This window comes from Hirundo rustica, chromosome 1 (assembly GCF_015227805.2).
Source record: "Hirundo rustica isolate bHirRus1 chromosome 1, bHirRus1.pri.v3, whole genome shotgun sequence".
Lineage (NCBI taxonomy): Eukaryota > Metazoa > Chordata > Aves > Passeriformes > Hirundinidae > Hirundo > Hirundo rustica.
In genome coordinates this window covers 12,972,398-12,992,141 of record NC_053450.1, presented here as the reverse complement: position 1 = coordinate 12,992,141, position 19,744 = coordinate 12,972,398, and the positions used below count along the sequence as shown (strand labels likewise).

The 19,744-nt window shown below is 35.5% G+C and overlaps 1 protein-coding gene across 2 annotated transcripts in view; it reads right to left on the bottom strand.

Annotated features, from left to right (window-relative positions):
• TAF2 (TATA-box binding protein associated factor 2) overlaps positions 1 to 19,744 on the bottom strand; it is a 58,027-nt gene that overhangs the window by 20,900 nt on the left and 17,383 nt on the right. For both annotated transcript variants that reach the window (XM_040060315.2, XM_040060323.2), the window contains exons 10-20: positions 18,790 to 18,875; positions 15,146 to 15,281; positions 13,967 to 14,121; positions 11,628 to 11,742; positions 11,418 to 11,527; positions 10,692 to 10,757; positions 8,541 to 8,793; positions 6,627 to 6,767; positions 5,190 to 5,300; positions 3,666 to 3,859; positions 2,982 to 3,121 (exon numbers count right to left, since the gene is read on the bottom strand). In XM_040060315.2, the coding sequence (XP_039916249.1) occupies positions 2,982 to 3,121; positions 3,666 to 3,859; positions 5,190 to 5,300; positions 6,627 to 6,767; positions 8,541 to 8,793; positions 10,692 to 10,757; positions 11,418 to 11,527; positions 11,628 to 11,742; positions 13,967 to 14,121; positions 15,146 to 15,281; positions 18,790 to 18,875 (1,507 nt within the window). The remainder of the gene's footprint in view (positions 1 to 2,981; positions 3,122 to 3,665; positions 3,860 to 5,189; positions 5,301 to 6,626; positions 6,768 to 8,540; positions 8,794 to 10,691; positions 10,758 to 11,417; positions 11,528 to 11,627; positions 11,743 to 13,966; positions 14,122 to 15,145; positions 15,282 to 18,789; positions 18,876 to 19,744) is intronic.

Below are 19,744 nucleotides of genomic sequence, written 5' to 3'. Positions count from 1 at the left end.
GTGTCCCAGGTGGGACATAATATGCATAACCATAATATGCAGGACCTTGCACTTGTTAAACCTCATCCAGTTCTTGCTCTCCCAGCCTGCCTAGGTCTGTGAGATTTCTCTCCCATCTGATGTGTCCACCCTGCCACCAGCTTTCCCATCAATAAACCTGGTGAGGCTGTTTTCAGTGCTGTTCACCTTCAGTTTCTGAAGATGCTTCCTGGGGGACGTGCCGGTGACAGACTGCCAGCCTGAGTTAAAAACCACTGATTACCACCCTCTGAATGTGGCCCATGACCTGAATTCTTACCCACTGCACTGACCACCCATGCTGTCTGCAGCTTGCCAGCTTGTCTAGGAGAACGCTGTGGGAAAAGCAACACGTGTAGATTTTCATACTTCTGGTAAATATAAACACAAGTGAGTGCTTTCGGACACAAAAATCCCCTTGTGATTTTTTTTTTCAAATTACAAGCAGTGTTGTACAAGCAGTTCTCAATTGCAGCAAAGCATCTTTGACACTGAACTTTAACATTCATCAAATTTGATAATGGTTATTTATTTAGAATAGTTTGTTGTTATCTCTTCTAAGTATGCCTTGTTCTATACAAGTAACTATTAATAGTCACATAGTTCTCACAAGTTAACTTTAAAAAGCTAATAAACTCTGTTCACTTCAAGCCACTTTAGATAAACTGTCCAAGCCCTTGTATGTGCTGGTCAAACATTTTAGAAAGTTATCACTTCTCAAAAAAACCCTTGCTATTAATGGCAAATAAAGAAACTTAATCAGTTCCATGGAGAAATTATTTCTTCTCAAGTAACTCGAAAAAAGGATAGTATTATTCCTATTCTGAAAGTTCTACCCAAAAAACACAGACTTTCCTTTTTATGGAAATTACAAAATCTGTCAGCTTCCTTTACAAGAACTGTTAAAAGCCAGCTTTGGCACAAGCAACAGGCGCTTGATAGCTGCTGGTTTGCATTCAATGTGAACTGGAAACCAGGTAACTGGGAATGATGAGAATCAGATCTCTTGGCAATAGATGGCCAATCATTTCTCCTTCCAAAGCCAGGTTTAGGGCTCTGCAAGCATTGCTAAGTTCTCTATGGGCAGAAGAAGAAGTCAGTTAGCACAATGAGTTTCTGAATCATCCCTCCACCAAAAACAGACCAGTCTTGCAGCAGGAGCAGAAGCTCCAGTGCTCAGTGCTGAAGCTTGTATTTGAGAAATGGCTGATGACCAGCTAGATAGTAGGTTGTGTGGTGAATTGTAGTGACTTTATAGAAGATAGATATTTGCATCTGCTACAGCTGCATCAGAGAAAAAGCTGTTGGCAAGGGTCAAGGCAGTTAGGTACAGCAGTATTCTAGTCTGTCATTATCAGATCTCGCAGTGAGCTCAGTCAAAAACCCTGTTCAGCTCCACCACTGATTTCAAGTCATCTACCAGTTTTCACCATTCGTTTTATCTCCCTGTAGGTTTCAAGCAACTTACCCTATTATCTGGCTTCTACAGCACCCCATTTTCAGCTGTTTTAAAGGAGAATTTTATTACTTTGTAGTACAAAGCAATAAAAGTGAGTTCCTTATTCAAGCCAGTTATTAACTACAAATAACATCCATAAAAGGTCAAGAATTTCATGAGAAAACATTATTTCTATCAGTTTGTCTTTCCACAGGATGGCATGAATTAGTGAGGAGACTGTTCTAAAGGGAAAGAGCTGATGAGTAAGCTTTCTATTCCCCAGCAAATATTTCCACTAAAATTCTATGAAGGGTGGAAAAGAGAGAGATATGCATAGCACTAGCACAGTTCTGAATTCTAGCTGTGTATCACTCACAGGATCAGCAAGTGGTCTGTGTGCAGTGGATTAAGGATCCAGAGAATCAGGTGGATTACAGGAGGGAGCCTGAAGGCTGCTGGGTGCACAGCCTCCCTCATGGTTATCAGCTGTTGGGAATGACAGCCTGGTTTCAGTCTGTGACTGGATGCCTGAAAGCATTCACTCAAAGATTCCAACTGCCTTAAAACCTCCCACTGCTTATCTAGTTTAGGAAGTCTCTGGATAGCATAACAGGAGTAATGTCAAAGTAATACAGCCTTTAAAAAAAAAAGGAGAAATCAATTATTCATGTAACAAGCAAAAGAAACTCTCCTTTACCCTGAAAACAAAACAAACCCATGAAATCTGAGACAGAATAATGAGAAATCTAGACACACCAATCTGCTACAGAGGAAGAACTGAAGGATTTGGCCACTGTGAAAGGTATAAACCTCCAAACACAAAAGTATTACAAATCTGCTGAACAAGGAAAGACTAACCCAAATAAATGAACAGGACAATATCATACTAAATTAACTTTATGTAATGCAAATGACTGGAACTGTAATTTCTAACTGCCATTAGAAATCTGTCAGGATTGAGTATCAAATACAGAGCATTTAAGAAACTGTCCAGTTTTGTTTGTTTGTTTTTGTTTTTGTTTTTTTTCATGGACCTGCAACAGTCAACAAGGATAAAGGCAATATTAGAAGAATGTAAACATCTCACAAACGTAAGCGGTGCATAAGAAATGGCAAAACATAATCAGCCAAATCATCTAAGTTTCCAAATTTTATAACCACAAGATACATACAAAAAGCACGGTTAAGATACCAGGAAGATGGTAAAGCAATTATGGCTGAAATCAACTAAATCAAAGTCACTGAAGTGTTAAAGACAAATCACCAAATCCCCTTACTGTGACTCATTATTTCAAAACATTGGTATCTGATTCAATTTGCAAAGCACTGAGAAACAGAGCTCATCTTCATAACACTTGTACTTGTTAGGACAAGACTAAAATAGAAATCTCAAGTTTCTTATTAATATACCTGTCACCATACAAGCTCTTCTGGTGGACACTATTTCGACCTAGTATTAATGAGGTAAGCATTACATTTGTATGAGAAATGCTACAAAATGTCAAAATACTTGAAAAAGAAATACCTTTTGTATAATCAACAACAGCCTCCAATGCTGCTATTCGGACATCAACGAAGTGCCCGTATTCTGCGTATGACTTGAAGAGAGCAGGATCACTTGGGACATGACCATTCTTCTGAAGCACTCTAATAGCTTTTAAACAGCTAGAAATGGTGGAAGAAAAAAATTACATCAGCTTTATGGAATATCAGTAAAGAAAAATAAAATTACTTTCTTCCAAATCAAGTACTACAAATTTTCTGGATTGTTATCCACATTACATGATTAACATGTTACAATTACTTTCACAGCATTAACATACAGCTCTTATTTTCTCTGAATTAGGCAGAAACACAAAATTTTCCACTCTGTCAAATCCATTGCTTGGTTTCAGTAGAGCCACGATAACTTAAGAGAAAAAACAGCTCAGATGATGTGGCATGCTCTACAGTTATTGTTACAAGGCAAAACTTTCACAAATGCTCTTCTTAAAGAAGCATGAGATCATCAAATTATGACTGCTACTAAAGGTCTGCATTGACAAAAATTAATGCTGAAAAATAAAGCAATCAAGACAAACTTCCATTATCAGCTTTGAAACTTGAAAGGAATTTGACATTTAAGATTAAGACATACCAGCTAAGATCTCAAAAGCTAACTACAGAAAGGTACGTAAACCCCAAGAAAAGCAGCATCATTAAACCATACCTGACTGTAATAGTATGTCTGTAACTGGGAAGAAGCTTCTCCATATTCAGAAAACGGGTAATTTCCTCAAGAATAAGTCGTACATCAGGATTTAAGTTATCCAAGGTTCGAACCTCATTGTTCACGCTGACGGCGGGAGTCACAGAGTTGGCTAGGGCATCAATCAGCTCAGCACGATAGTAGTTGTCTGAAAACTAGATAAAACCAGTATTTAACACAAGAAAATATAACAATATATATCCTTTCAGAGCTAAGAAATGCTTAAGCCCTGCTACACAACAAACCTTAAACCCAAGACCACGGGAGAAACTGCATAAAAAAGGAAAACAGGAAAAAAATGGTTCTGAAAATCATACCATTAATCCAGCCAGCAACCTCATGAGCTACAGAAGCAAACTAATAAGCTCACTGCTGCTTAGTGAAGAAAATCTTACTTCTTCATCCACTCCTCTTACCTGGGCCCATAGTTTCATCCCTTCCATTTATGCAGTCTTTGCCATCTGTTGTTTGTGTTAGTAAGCAGCAAAATATATAAAAATAAAATTTCCAAACAGCAGAAAGAAATACTGGATTTGAACATTAGTTACTTTAACCTAAACAAACCCAACATCTGTCAGATCGAGCAGAAGATGTCAAACACATGTAGAAGGGACACATGGAAAGGTGAGGCTGAATCTCTCCCTCAGTGGTAAGATGTCAGCACATGTCACCCCCTTCTGCCACTACTGACGCTTGCATTCATGTGACCAACTCTCTACCTCTCCCATCCATCATCCTTATTTCAGTAACAACCAGTTGTTGCAGTATGTGTTCTACACACAAGAAAATATGAAGTTTAAGAGACATCAGACTGGCTCCACTTCACCTTGGATACTTAATTGGGAAGATTATGCTAGGCTCCTAGCTACAGAGATGGAATAGTGCATCATCTCAGGATCTTAAAGGTCACTTAATCATCCTTCAGATGTGGTCTGTATGGGAAGGAACTCAGGGTGACAACATTTCCAACTCAGATGGTTCAGTTTAGTGATGGAACAATATAAACCTGTGGTTCACCTGTTATTTAACCAGATGAAGACAATACCGTTCTGTGAGCTAGAACTGATACTCAGAACACAGAATTCTGGAGTCCTGTATAGTGTTAAAAAAAGATTATTTCCTTTCCTTGCTTTTTCAAATACTCCTCTCAAGGTGAAATACACATCAAAAAACCAGCACTTAACTTCTCATGATACATTTTCTCCAAACACTTGCATCTTTTGAATGAAAGAGACTAAAGCAAGGCAAGTATGTGTGCAAATGAAGACAAGCAGGACCTTAGTAACAACAAGTATACAGAGCTTTGAAACGTCCAAGAAGTGATGCCATAGAAATGTCAGCTACAGAACATTCTCTAACATTTACTGCATCACCTTCCATCAACTCTGAGCTAGGTATTTGCAGTAGTGGCATCAAACATTATGCAGCAAATTTTTTCATTAAAAAAAAATAGAAGTCAGAGGTTAAAATAAACACAGTCTTTACCTTATTCTTCCTGTTATCATTATACTTGATCAAATCCAAAATAAACATCAAAACCTCCTTAGGACAAAGGTTGTGAACATCTCTCAGAAGGGCCATGGCAACAGGCATAGTCTGTGTAATAAAATTAATATCACTCTTTACATTATTGAAATGATAGTTACACCCTGAAAATAGATACATCGCGAAAATCAGCAATTAACAAATTTACAATAGCAGGTGTCTGAAAAGCTGTATTTACATACTTTTTCAAAGTCAGATCATGTACTATATAATTTTCAGATCAAATAAACTATGCAGTTATTGCTCAGTAATTCATCACAGACATTTCAAATGAAAAATATATATCAGACTCCCAAGTCAAGATACTATTAAAAAGGTATCAAATGAAAAACAATGAGACAGAGAAAATAATGACAGAATTTATTTTGAGATAGACACTGAATTTGAGTGTTTCCATGTGAACACGATGTCTAAGCTTCTACTTTCACTGAGACATACTGACCCAACAGGGTCAGTGAAACCTGAAGAACTATTATCCAGAGAGCTGTTACTCTAGGTATTTATTTTAGAATGAGCTAAGCAGATCTCTAGGCTCTACTCCACAGAGTTTTAAGAATCTTACTCTAGATCTACAAACTTGGCAGACAGGATTAAAAAGGGAGAAAAATGTAAGAATTTGTGGTAAAGAATGAACAATGACCAAAAAAGCAGAAAAATACAAAAAGAAGGTCCAAGAATCATGTGAAGGATGAAACAGTTTCCAACAGAGGAAAAAAACCCCAAATTTGAGTCTTCTATAAAATCAATAATATGAAATCTATGAAATAAGAACTCAATCACCCAGCCAAGTGATTGAGAGAAGAATATTGTAACTAATTTTGTTATCCAATGAACAACCAAAAACTATAGGTTACAGCAAAACCCCCTGTGCTAACACCAAAATAAACAGCACCAATATGTGATGCTGACAATAGAAAGAAGAGGGCAAGAATTATGCAATGTCTTGAATTAAAAATCCAACCAATTTAAGAGTTATAAGATTTTACTTGCAGTATGGTATAACTGCTATTAAAGAATAAAAGTAGTTATTCATCTAAATTAATCTAAAAGATAAAATTAGTATCTTCCTTACAGTCCTATATAAGAATAAGCTCACAAATAATTGCAAATAATAATATAATTTATATAATTCTCCACTCTCCTAAAGGAACTGCTAATTTAACTTCAGCTACTAAGAAAAAACAGCTAAGAATTTGTTGATTTTTTTAGTAAGATGGAACAAACTGAAGCGATATGAGAAATAATTAGTTACTTTGATTTTTCTTAAAGAGTAATTCATGTTTGTGCTATCCATATTCCTGTAACTGTCAACTGTAAGAACATTTTCATATTTTTGACAATATTTTTAAAACATTCACTGAGAAAAATAAATTTTACCTTTTGAAGAAAGTAACTCTGAAAGTTCATGAAGTTGTTGGTCTTCACAATGTTTGGACAAGTCTTACAACAAAACATTCTGGTAAAGAGTGACTTCATGGCTGGTGGTCCTGTCCACGTACTTACCATGGAATTTGCAATCTGAATAAGTAGGGGGGGAAGGGAAATCATATTAATGTGACCACTGCAAGTTTAGTTTGGCTGTAGAAAAATACACATTTCCCATAATCAAAAAGGATAATTGCCAAGAACATTCTCTCCTTTAAATAGATACTTACTTTCATAAGCTTATTATCTTATATTAGCTAAGTTTTCACTGTCATTCCTAATATATCTTCTCTACATTAAAGGTAAGTTTCATGGAAATAGTTCAATTTGGAAGACATCTGCAACTAACTATTCTTCCATGATAAACTTCTGTTCTTCATTATTTTCTCTTTTATATATTTTAAATGAAAATTCTGTGCTTACTAAGCCAAGTTCTCTGACTCTACTGAAGCCAGTGATGGAAGGGGATTTTGCAATACCAACTTCCCAAATTTACCCTGCCAGTAACCTCAGCCTAGACCTTAAAACAGGCCTCAGCCACCCTAAGAATAAAAGACCACCCCTAAAGTTAAAGACAAGGCAGCTCCCTCTAACTTTAATTGTCATTTACTAAAATACTGTGCATTGAGAACAATTTATTGCTGTAGTCTGCTTTGGTGTAAGACAGTTAAAGTTCCACAAAGACAAAACTGCTTTTTGTGCCTTCCCAGCATCCTGAGTTTCACACATTTGCTGTATGGAGCACTGAAAGCCTGCAGACAAGAACACCTGCGCCTGCTGATGGTTAATCTGCCTGATGTGTGTGTGTGCACACAAACAAACACAGCTGAACAAAACTGGCAATGATTACTTGCAGTCCAACTGCCTAAGAAGTTAAAGTAAAGACAGAAAAAACTACAGCATTTAAATGTTGCAACAACTGCTCTTTCAATATTTACCTGTGGAATATATACTGTTAGATATTCCAAGTGAACTTGTTATGAATAGCACATATTTTAATTCAGATACTGGCAGCACCAATACGAGAACATACACTGACAGTTTCATATCAGTGTTTCATAATATTAAAATAGTTTGTCAAAAAAGTGGGATTCTTATTTTCAAAATATGGCTGAAGGCTTTATTTCTGTACAGAAACTGAATTACTCCCAACAGGTACACAGGAGTAAGTAAGCCATATGTCAATAATCTGAACTCTACAAATTGGCTATCAATATGTCTTCATGTCCATAAAAGTCACCAATAGGCCATTTTAGAAATTCTTGTTCTTCTGTGTTTCCACCCACTTGTTGTAAAATTAGGGGTTTACTAATTTTCATTCTTAATGCTAATTTTATGTCTAAGAAAAATTAAATCTTCCCTTTTCAAGGCAATTATTTGGCTTTTTAATATTTAGTTGTAGCCCAGCTTGATGTTTATTTTGTGACCCTATTCAATCTGAAACTATATAGAGCAGCAATCTGAAGTCCAGTTAGAAAAAGATGAATTTCAGCACTTCAGAGTTCTCAACAGACTGGCCAAGGAACCTCCCACTAAAATAATAAAAAATATACTTTGGTTCTGAAAAAAAAATTTTAAATAAAAGTCTTTTATTTCTGCCACTTAATGAAAACTGGAAAAATCCCTTGTGGTTTTCATGTCTGACATCTCAATTTTGACAATTATGAAAGCTTTCTGCAGTCTCCATTTACAGACTAAAATAAAATAACTTTCTTTTCAAATCAGTCATGTTAAAAATACTTGGCAAATACATTTAAGAAGCTAAATATCAAGCCAGTTCAGGAACTGTGATGAGTTTTGACCCATTTTCAGCCATTTAAAAAATCTAGTGGATTTCCTCCCTTTGTCCCATCCACACAACCTCACCTTTGCAAGGCAGAAGCAGGCCAGCATTCTCACCCGGTAGAAGCATTGCTCCTGCTCCAGGATGTCAGTCAGTGCAAGCCGGGATGCTGGAGTAGGGAACTTTTCCAGTGCCAGAATGGCTTCTTCCTGCGCCACCACATCTCTCTCGTATCGCAGCTGATACTGCCACATGAAATCAGACTGTTCAAATTCCACCTTCCTCAGTACCGACATATCGGGATCTATTCTTATCCAGAGCAAGGGGGAATCAGCACTAAGACAGACATAAAAAACATCAATAGCTTACAAAATTTCAGGACTACAGAAATTCTAAAGATCTTCTAACTTGAGAATCATTACCTTGTTACGAGGTATTGGAAAAGATTTAAATTCAAAGAACCGTAACAAAGTACATGTTAGAGAGAACTTTTGAAAGTCTCCTGCTCCAATCTCCTGCTTCTAGGATGGGAATTCTATAGCCTCCCAGGGTAATCTGTCCAAACTTCTAATACATCAAAGTGTTTTAGTATTTTTAACCTACAGATTTTTTTTTATGGTAAACTACTGTTTGATCTCAGTCTATTTAATTCTATTTGCTCAGACGCTACAATTTTCCTAACTGATAAGCACTTTATCACCTGCTAAAGGTTAAGACTACAAAGAAAAAAAAAATCCAAGAAAGAAAATCTGGTGGTAAATACACTTTTTTTTTAATCAATAGATGTGAAACTCCTTTACAACCACACACATGCTGACAAAAATCAGGATTAAAGTTATCCTACAGATAAAGTGACTCAGTTGCATTCCATTCCTTAAAACAAGTATTTTACACTTTAGTATTCACACAGCACTGTGACTGCAGAAGTAATTTATGGGAGTAACAAGCGTGAATTATAAAATACATTCTTTTACTCATTTTTCCACATAAAAATCACAAAACCAAAATACCAACATAGCATTAAGAGAGAATTTGGATGATGAAAAGAGCATCATTATAAATATGATGTGTACTTATGTATGTGTTTGTAGAAAATCTAGAATTACCATCAAGTTAGTAGCTAGAGAAGAAACAACAGTGAAAAAGTGCATACACAAGATTTAGAAAACAGAATGTGTATTATCATACGTGCTTGAAGCAGAGAAGTCCAGACTGGATAAAAGAATGACCACACCATAGATCAGGTTACCAGATAAAGTGCAAATGTCTTGCATAAAATCCCATTCCACTTTAAAGGTCATTCTAAGATCACTGAAGTCTCAGCTCAGTGTAACACAGCAGGGACCTGGGCATAACTGATCAAAAATACTCACAAATATTTAGGGTAATTATCCTTCAATACAATTAAATGATTTGTATGTCAACTGTCATATGGAAATGATAGCAATGACTTGCTCACTGTAAATACATCTTACAAAATTTTTTCTCATCATGTATTAGATGAGGTTAAATTTATGAGAATCTGCAACACTTTTAAGATGACAAGCAATCTATCCTTCTTCAAAGAGACACCACTGGCTTTCAATAGCAGATTTTTTACTCCCTTCAGCCAGAAAACAAGGTGCCAACACCTCCACTGTTTCTGAGAGCATGAGTGGTTCCAAGTCAAGGAGGGTACGGCAGGTATTTACACAATTTGCTTCCATAGAGCTTAACAGTTCAAACTGAAATTAATGTCAGTGTGGATTTCAGTGTGAAACATTATTTTTAATCTAGAGGAATTAATTTGTAATTACAGATTTCAGGAACTTGTCTATATTAGTGGCAGTTAAATGGTCTTCATCAAGATCCAACAAAAATTGCTCTCACTTCGTTTGAAACAAATTCTTCTTTACCTTTTACCCATAAAGTCAGCTGAAAAGTGCCATTGGAAATGTGTTAAGAGTCAAGTAATTTATTATCACCATACCATGCCCAAGGTTTGTTATGAAATCTGACTACATTGGTTAACCAATACTTTTTATACTTTGCCACATTTACACTTTGCACACATACATACACTGAAGCATTTCCCCAGTTACAGCAGAAAAGATGAAGAAATGTGGGATACTCTTGAAAGTTGTCAGTCATATAGTAAAGTATAACTTTATCATCCAATCCTTCAAAATAGCATGCTGTAAACAAGGGAAAGATGGCTCAGACTCACACTGAGAAACTCCAACAAGCCAACTTACTCCATAGCAGAAAGGTCCATGTCCACCTCTTCTCCATTCATCAGTGGAATCTTTTTCTTCTTATTTCTATTAAAAATGAGTAAAAAAAAATTACTTAACTGACTGGCAAATACATGTTTATACATGAAGTTTAAGACTACGAAAGTACTCTGTGTATTTCACCACACAAAAACATAATGCTCTCTCTGGTAAAAAATATTCACACATTTGAGCTATGCATTCATTTCTACAATTTTTACTCCCACAGATTTTACAATTACACATAAACATAGAAGTTTGAGAAGCAGAATTCAAAGTAATTATTAAAATGCTTTAGAAGATGGAGAGAATCTATGTGGGAAGTATATCACTTTTCTAGTTCCTTAGGTTGACCGAACAGTGCCGGCACTTTCTTCACTTGAGGCACGCACACCTCTGGCCTACATTTTGTCTCCTCTCTAATTTGTGATTCCTATTCAAAGGCATTTTGAATAATTTGATTAATTATAGTTTTCATTCAACTCATTCTACATAAATTAGCTTTTGATAAAACTTTTACAAAATTACTTATAACAAAGAACCGTGTATGTTTCTTGCTGTCCTTAAACAGTAAGAAATTCTCCACTTACATCACAGCTAAATTTTATTTAGTAAGATTAAGAAGAAGTATGTATTTATCATCAAATGCCCTGTATGTTTTCATAAATCCATAATAAAAATACCTGCAGTTAGTATTTTAGCTCTTACCTTCTGCTTTTAGAGTGGCAAGGTATATCGTGTTTAAGACTGTTTTCTTCAATCTGCAACGTATGGTTGAATGAGCCATCAAGTTCTTGCACTGTCACTTTAAGAGGACCCTTCAAGTTCATCATATTTCGTTATTAACATTAAACTTATGGTTATTAATGTATACATTATACTTGAACATGCAAGTAAAATTTGGAAAATTGACCTTACCACATATTTCTGAGTCCCAGGAGACGTGTAATCTTGTTTTATTTCCAATTCCAATACATTCCGTTTTCTATTAAATGCAAAGCTACCATAAAATTTTACCACTCCACTCTGATCCCTAATAAGCAGTATAGGAATTCTACTTCACAATGCAGTTGTTACAAAAAGCCAAAATTCTCAATTCTTTACACTTGCTTTGTACTTCTTTATTCCTAGAATCTCCCATTCCAAGAAAATCTGGAAATGAAATCACTCATGTTCATTCACGTAATTCTGGGGTTTTACGTTCTTTAATTTTTTTTTTCCTTAAATAGTTCTTTAATGTCCAATCATGTCTCTGATGGAGAAAAACTGAAGAGCAATGAAAACTACCTAGCACAAAGACATTCACTACGAAAACCTATTCTGGACTCCACCACATCTAATGTCCTTGGCATGTTCTCAGAAAAAGTAATTGTGTAAGACTCCAGTAATTTCAATATGGTTTTACTATGTGCTTTAGTTAAATAAAACTAAGGAGAAAATGTAGACATTAGGTTCTGTTTTCTACCCACACTACATTTAACTCCATTATTTTACTGCAGTTTTTCAAACTGGGTCATGCGAGCATTCACGTGTGTGTATATGAGTTCACATATACATGAGAGTAAACAATATGAATGATAAAAAGTAACAATCTCACTCTAAATTCTTGCCCAGGCAATGATTTCTTCAAGAAAACTTTTCCTGTGAATAATTCCGTTATTCATTTCTGTATGACAGCCAATACTACGCTTATAGTAAACAAAAACACCGAACCGAAGCATTTTAGTCTAATGCACACTCCCACAAGTCTCTGACAATATGAGAAAAAAAACAAGGGAGGAAAATTTGCTTTTTCATGTCCCAACATTTAAGGCAGGAGCTTCCATATTCAAAGACACTTCTTACAGTACAGGGGTTATAAACTTTCCTCCCAAAATTTGGCCATTGGGCTAAATACCTCAGACTGGGTCTGTTCATGGAGGCTGCCTTCATGAAGCTCTGGGACATTGTCATCAGGTACAGTTTAAGACATTTTTAGTAGTTTCTTGAGCACAAGAAACACAAGTTACACTCAGCATGAACACAGCCCTTGCTAATGGCGTAAGACAGCACTAGTTATAGCAGTAAGAGCTCTTCTCAAACAACATAAAGACCTGCTATGATCTCACAAGGTGGAAAATACATTGTCACAGGAATAGCAGTTTTTGAAGCATGGTAGGAGGATTAATTACAAGTTACAATCAACAGGATCAACCTTGGGGCCAAAGAATGAAGGTGAAAAAAACCTGGAAATGTGCGAGGTACAATTCCTTCTTCCTTACAGAAGAGATGTGGTTAAGATTCACCCAGCTCAGATAGTAATGCTGACATTTAGGTGTAGCTGCAGTGTGAGTACAGAACTCCTATTTTTCTTAAGTGCTTGGCACAGGAAAGTATAGAAATTAGAATAATGTATATTCATACTTTATGAACACTTTTGATGCAAATAAAATACTAACCTCTCAAATTACTCTATAAATACTAATTATACAGTGCTTTATAGTTAAGCTATTGAGATGCATGAATGATGTTAAGTCAGCTCAAAACGCCTACTTTTGTTCTCTGTTACAACAGTAAGGTATGCTTTTGCTGCAGTCACGTACGTCCGGACTCTAGCCTGGAGTCATATTAAATGAAATTAACAATTAAACCTGTTAAATGGAGTCACTTCAACTTTCCCCTCCTATCAATTCAAAATAAGAAACCCTGTTTCTTGACTAATGTAACTTAAATTTGAAGAATCAACACACAGAGGTTTATTTTACCTGAAACTGGGCTATTAACACAAGCTACCAACCTATTAAAGTATAATGTAAAGTATTGTAAAGTATAATGTAAAGTATTGTAAAGTATATTGTCTGTGCTTCAGGTTACTTATTTCATGGTGATTTACTGGAAATCACATATTAAAATGCACCAGACTATAGCATTTTCCATGTCCGACTTCAGCATATTTCTATGGGCAGTGTCCTCTGGAATCCTTTTAGTATAATTTGGCCTTAAATTCCAGCAGAGTTCCTGTGCTTCTTTCAAAGGAAAATTTAAAATAATGAAATCCCTTCTACTAAAGAACACACAAAAAAGCCAGCATAGTTCAAAGGACTATGAAAAAATTGTGAACTTGTAGCTCACATATATATCTAATTCACAGAATAATGTACTTAACTGTTTTATGCAAAGATATTTCATACCCTTTTTCACATTCTTTTGATAGTGCCAATTAAAAAACCAAATTAATTCTCTGTATTAACAATCCAGACCAAGAATAAAAAGGATACACCCACTGCTTTATTAAAGGTTGGATGTCTTTGCCTGAGACATTTGAGATAGATTTCAAAAACCCAGATGTGGAAACCAACATCTGACTCCACATGTGTGACTGGAACTTCTGAGATGAAGCAGTACTGGCCAGACTCAACAACTTGTTGAAAACCTAAAATGATAAAAAGTTATTACTTTCCCTAAATACTTAGATGCAAAATAAGCTTTTCTATTTAATTTCAGTTGAATTGCAACTAAAGGCTGAGAAACTCACTCTCTAATAAGTGGCTTTAAAAAAAGGTTTTCAAAATAAAGACATTACAGGAAAATTATTTGCTTGACCATATCAGAAATTTTCAGTCCAAATGTATCTTCCTCCAGGTTACACATACATATGCACATACAAATTCCATTAAAAGACTGTCAACTTTCAAAACTATGTACATCTACACTAAAAGAAATCTCTGACTGTATGTCCTTTTCCAGAAATTAAACATTCATCAGATTCTCTGCAGTATTTTCAACCTGACAACTACCTATAATAGCTCTAGCACAGTAACATACATGTTTTCTTTAAAAATAACCCTAATCAAGGAAAAAAAAAAAAATCCCCCAAAACTCCGAAGCTGATATGAAAATATCACTAATTTTTTAATTTTTTATTTGTAGCACCCTATTCTAAGGTATGCCACAAAAGATAATTAGAAGAGAAAATACAGTTCCACAGAAGTTCAGTATTTCAGAATAAAATTAGAATCTTCTATTCAAATGCTTCTTCTAATACAAGCTTCTAAGTTTCATCTAGCACTGAAAACTTGATATAATGAGAGAGCTGGATTCTCATTATTGTCCTTATTTATAATTTCATTGGATTAGCTCACAGCAACACCAGTCAGGGACAGTAAAACAGGCTTTCAGTGTTAACAATGCATCAGAATTACCCAAAACAATGAAACACTTTAAGATTAAAGAGAATATGTGGCATATAAAAAGCATTGTAAGCTATGCATAAGAATAACAGCTAACCTTATCCTAACCCAAATGACCAAATGTTTGTTCAGTCCTGCTAAAACTGAAACTACAAATGGAATCCTTTGATAACCTGGTCTGTTCTTCCCTGAACCCTGCTCAATGAACAGAAATGCAACTGAAGACAAAGAGTTTTTTATATTCCACATAATCATCTAAATACCTACCTGTAACATGAACTCCATGCTAATTCTGTTCTCAATCAGTCTCATAACCAGATGTGCTTTACACTGGAACATAGTGTAATATTCCCAGGACAGTGTATGAGGGTGTTTGATAGAAAAATATAAATGTGCAGCAGGGCTGGGGAAAAAAAAAAAAAATCTATTTTGCATTTTATTGAATGAAACTTAAAATGTACCCCAGCAACCAACCTTAGAGCTGCACCAACGATTACTTAGGATTTCTTGCAGTGCTGTACTTACAAATTATGACACACTTAAAATGACTGCTCACTAATCCAGAGAGGTGACAAGGGTGCATGTACCTGGCATCCAGCAAGTACTGTACAGAGATTAATGGCACATGACAGCTGCTCTGTAGTGCTGTAGAGGCAGTGGAAGCAGCAGCAAACTGAGCAAGGAGCCTGCGATTGAGTCTGCAAATTACTCATGAATCAGCAATCTTCCTTTTCCACTTCCATTTAAGAGTGACTGCATATAGTAACTATTTTGTATTTAAAGAAGTAATTGTTGCAATTCAAGAAAAGTAGGAGTTTTACAATTCACAGAACACTTGGATGTGATGGGCCTTAAGGAATTCCCTTCCTTTAATTTTAGTTAGCAACTTTATCTTTCAATATATTGGCAAACTTGGTGTCTTCTAAATCAGATAACATGTCAAAGAAGACTAGGCAGGTTAATATTTAATTCTTGAGAAAAATAAGACTTTTTTGCCTCCTTTTAAGGAGACTCTTATTTGAGATGTAGAAATTATTAACAGTCTGATTTAATTTTATTGATGACCCAAGTCTGTGGCAACTGTTTGTTGCTTCGCTGTTTTTTCTTTAGTATTTTTCACAGGACATTTGAGTTCTCCATGAATGAATAACACACATCTGAAGAAACCAGGTTTGCTGAGGTTTGGTAAGGTTTGCTAGCAAGTGTTCCAGCAAGACAGTACCAGCACTTAGCTCCTTATCTGCAGCCCTTAATATTTCAGATGGCAAGAGCCAAGGCAGCTGCAGTACCTTAATAACTTTTCCATCCTTCTATTTACTGGGAGAATCCCTTGCCTTTGCTCACAACTATCTGTCTAAACATCTTTAACAAAAAGAGAAGTGTTTCTAAATTTAAGCAAGTATTACCCTTCTTAGGTACAGTAATTTTGTAAAAAAAAAAAAAAGGACTTAGGTTAACTCCTTGTTTGTAGTTGATAAGCAGTTCCTGAATTTCCCCTTATCCCAATTCTCCTGTTTTTCTGGATAGAGATATTTTGAGGTAGGGAAGGATTAGCAACCATGAAAGAACTGAAATTCAAGGAGGAAACTGAGGTTGTGGCTCAGACATAATAGAATTATTTGGTCTCAGAAGAAAAACTATTTTTCCAGCTTCAAATTATACAGTTGATTGACGTTCATAAAATTCTTTTCTTGCAAATTACAACCAAGCCAGGACCCACAATCCCAAGATCCCTTTTTAAACCTACTAAATGCTGATTGATTTTGGTACCGGTTACATTATTTAACTGCAAAAGAAACTGAAACAAGTTTGCATTTTACAGTCACATTTTGTAGTTCATTCAATGTTAATACATTTCTTCAGATTATATTTTTCTTCAATCATTATAATTCCACAGCTTTTACTGAATTGGTACCAAAACAGTGTTAAAATTACCAATATGACCTAGAACCTTTGTCAAAGTAGAAAGTGAACCAGCTTTTCCACAGAATTTTATAATGCTCATGCTCTTGAACACAGTCCAGCTATTCAATGTAAACCTGGTTAGTAAGCTTCTTCCATATAAAATATATCTACATAAATTTCTGCAAGTTCTTAATTTTTATAGTAGGGTGGTACGGGCACAATCAAAGGCTGAAGAGAACCCCAGTCTGAGAGAGGAGGACACAAAATGAAAAGGTTACACATAAAGCTTTGTTCTGAAGTTTTCATCCATACAGCAGTTCATCTGGAGTTTTCTTTCCTTCATTCTCCCAGGCTTTGGGATCTTGTTTTCTAGAATAAGCAATCTGAAGTGCAGTCTTTGTGCTCCACCAGACATAAACAGGAAGAATCTGAGATCTTTGTTTTGCACAGAAATTAATTCATGTGTCTGAAGGAAGTTGGGGTTTTGTTTTCTTTTTCCCCTTGATGATTTATTATGATATTTTACTTCTAATTTAGCTGAAAAATGAGATTATTACTTAACATAAATTTTCTTCATATTATTAGTAATTGGAACTGCTGCAAATAACATTTGGCAGGAAACTGTATCATAACAAGCAGAAATAAGAAATGAAATGCATAGACTACACTGGAGAAAAATGTTCTAGGCCCCATTATGAAAATACTTTCCTTAAATACAAATTATCCCCTAGAGTCAGGAACATATCCATAGTTTACATACAAGTGAACCCCACAATCTACAAAAAACAGCAAATTGTAATTCACATTTAAGTGATGCTGTGGTTATTATTAACAAGCTGTAATGCAATGAATAGTAAAATAACTGGAGAAACAGTTTCCAACAATATATTACAGCAAGGAAACACAGCTTTAAGAGCATTAGAACAAGCTTTTGTCACTCACTTGTGTCCAATTCTAAAATCTCTAATAAAATTAACAGTTAGAGATTTTGATTTTAGTGAATTTCTTTCTTTAAAACTGTGCCCCTTATCTCTAGTTTAATCTGATCTTATAACTGTGAATTTAGCAGTTTTATAATTCATTTAGTTCTAAATCCTGAGTTTTAACTTTAAATGAATAAAATCTGGATTTGCACACAATCAAATGCAAAAGAACTACTGTTACAGGCAATTTTGGTTGTATTTGCATAATACAGGGGCTTCCGCGGCAGTAAAGAATAGAAGCTGACCTAATAGCCTACCTGCACAGGCTCAACCTTGCAGTTGTGTACATGCTGCTTGTGTGTTTCCAAAAAGCAACTCCTTGTGATGCTGTGTTATAAGGAGATCAATTTATTCAAGAAAAACCCAGCAAAAGCTTGTCACTGAAACCTTTATCAACTGACATGTAGCAAAGCTTTTTTTCCTCCAGTGTTTAGTACTACTCAGTGAGTAGTACTGGAGTTATCACAAGAGAGGGAAGGGGAATAATTCTAAGGTAGACATACTGAAGCTACGATTATAGGGAAAATAAAAACCCAGCCAGTTCACACTGGTAACTAATAGTACTTCGCAGATGACTGACTTAATATTTTTATACCCCCAATATACTAAGAAATCTCAGTCTAAGACTACAAGGTGATAGCTGAGAGCAGAAAGAAAAAAGAGCAAAGAAATAGAAAGCTTATGATACCATAAAAAACCCTGGAAATTACTAACCAGTCCAGAAATAGCTCATGTCAAAATTCTAGCTCCTATTCTCCTTATCCTCTTACTAAAACGCAGTTTTTTAACAGCATTAAAAACATTCATTATGCTTCATTTCTTTTGAGATTCAAATTGAAAGAAAAACAAAACATGAGGTATTACAATGTACTGAAGATGTACTTTATGAGACTGGTAATACATGCCTCGGGCAGCTCGAGATCTTCAGCCTTTGGCCTTGTGCTACACAACACACCCAAGGCATATATTAATGGCCCCATAAAAAACATACCCTGCCATGACTTGCAGCTTAAATAAACATACTTGTCTTTCTCTTTTCCTCCTCCGAATATTGGATGCAGTAAAACTCCTCCAGTCTTCAGTTCGTATGCCACAATTTGATCTAACTCCTAAGAACAACATATACAAGTAAGTATCATTTTGAGGAGCAGAGAAATTATTTAACGAAGACAGGAAAGCTTTTGTTATCGTTCAAGCCATACTGCCTAATAAGCTTGTTTACAAAGGGAGAAATATTTTAAAATCAGGGATGTTCCTCAAGTGACAAACAATAATAAAACAGTAGAAATTAGAAGTTTATAGTTGTTCAGGGGCTGAGCAGGGGGCTAATCCCAAACACTGTAGAACTACATTACAACCAGAGTATTATTATTCAATAAATGTCTTTGACCAAAAGAAATAACTGTGATCAGCATTTCATGCAATGGAAAACAACTGCAGACACACACACAAATAAATATAATGTATTAAATATAGATATAAATAAATAAACAAACTAAAATTTATGTCTGGCCCAAGCTCTGCGTTAAGCCTGAACTTGTGTGATGCCATGCCCAGGTTAACAAGCATACTTTAAGGCAGGATGTTTGTAAGGGCTTACTGTCTACCAAAAGTCAACATGAATCAAATTCAAAAATCAAAATCAGCTTAAGCACAGGAAATGGAATCTGATGCCTGTGTGCAACCCAGTGTTGAAGATTTCCCAAATGTTTATATGTTTTGAGATTTATTGATACATAACAACATGCACACTTCTATATACTGGTAATATTAGAAAAAGGGCAGAACTGGAGGCTGTAACAGTAGCGCCTCCCAGTTCTGGACACCTTTAGTTTAGTGTGGACAGATGGGGAACAACATGACCAACTTCTGCTGCAGACACCAGTGAACTCTTACAAAAGACCCATCCAGTTCTGCTGCTCTCTGCAGCACCCACACCTTTAGCACAGACAACACAAGACTGGTGAACTGAACGAGT